General features: G+C 58.6%; 1 protein-coding gene across 1 annotated transcript in view; it reads left to right on the forward strand.

The window, feature by feature from the left end:
* The window catches only part of PAFAH2 (platelet-activating factor acetylhydrolase 2, 40kDa), a gene marked incomplete at both ends in the record, with an annotated part of 2,085 nt that extends 926 nt beyond the window's left edge, over nucleotides 1-1,159 (forward strand). The window contains 3 exons of the mRNA XM_010073799.1: nucleotides 329-442; nucleotides 794-885; nucleotides 989-1,159. Of these exons, the coding sequence (XP_010072101.1) occupies nucleotides 329-442; nucleotides 794-885; nucleotides 989-1,159 (377 nt within the window). The remainder of the gene's footprint in view (nucleotides 1-328; nucleotides 443-793; nucleotides 886-988) is intronic.
* Between the last annotated feature and the right edge of the window lie 16 nt (nucleotides 1,160-1,175).

The raw sequence follows: 1,175 nt of genomic DNA on the forward strand, positions 1-1,175 counted from the left end.
TCGTTGGAAAGGAAAACGTCGAGGCAAGATCTGTCGTAGAAAAGCTCTCTAGGAAATGGTGCTTTTGGCAGTCTGCAGTCACCCCCCAGCCTCTTGTTTTTGTGTCTGCTCCATCTCACGTCACGTTGCACAAGCAGGGGAAACGGTTTTCCTATAAAAATGAACCCATGAGCATAAATGATGAGGGTGGATGAGAAATAAATTATAAACAGAGGGAAAGGTTGCGTCCGAACGCTGCGGTTTGAGGGGGACGTCGGGGAGGATCTGACCCCACACTTGCGGGGTGGAGGGGCTGGGTTAACTGGGAAGGGGCAACTCTCGCTCCCAGGTCCATCAGAGAGCGGAGGAATGTGTGCGAGCGCTCCGGCTCTTCCAGGACATCAGCAGCGGTAAATCCGTCCCAAACGTCCTGCCCCAGGACTTCGATCTCTCTGTGCTGAAGGTACCCAGGGGGGTCTGTGCTGAAGGACCAGGCGGGGGGTCGTTTGGTTGATGGGGGGGTCCGGGCACCCTTTGCTGTCAGGATGAGTCCTTGGTGCTTTTCCTGCTGGGACAGGTCTGCAGAGCCACAGTTTTCCATGTCTGGGCTTCTCGGTGTCTCTCTTCTCCTTTTTCTCCTCCGTGCGTGCCGGGGAAGCCGGGTCCCATTGCACGGGCGGTGAAACCACGGCATCCCGTGCAGAGGGCAGAGCAGCGGGGCTTTGCTCATCTTCCCTCGGCTTTTCCTTCCCTAGTTAAGGACCTTCTGCAGCGAGGTTTGGGCACAGGCTCCTCAGCCCTCTCCCTTTTGCAGGACAGCGTTGATGTGACCAAAGTGGCCGTCATGGGCCATTCCTTCGGGGGGGTGACAGCGGTGCTGGCCTTGGTGAAGGAGCCCAGCTTCAGGTGAGCCGTGGGAAGCTCCCGGGACATGTGGCTCATCCCGGAGGGAAGGGGATCCATGGCGTGTGTGGCAGCACCGTCTGTCCGTCCGTCCGTCCCACTGCAGGTGCGCGGTGGCTCTGGACGCCTGGATGTTCCCCCTGGAGAACGCGCTGTACCCGGAGGTGCCCAAGCCCGTGCTCTTCATCAACACCGAGACGTTCCAGACCCCGGAAAGCGTTGCCAAGATGAAGAGGCTGAGCTCCAGAAATAGCCAGACCAAGATCATAACCATCCTGTGAGTCTGGGGCTGG

Source organism: Pterocles gutturalis, unplaced genomic scaffold, assembly GCF_000699245.1.
Source record: "Pterocles gutturalis isolate BGI_N339 unplaced genomic scaffold, ASM69924v1 scaffold41422, whole genome shotgun sequence".
NCBI classification, from domain to species: Eukaryota; Metazoa; Chordata; class Aves; order Pterocliformes; family Pteroclidae; genus Pterocles; species Pterocles gutturalis.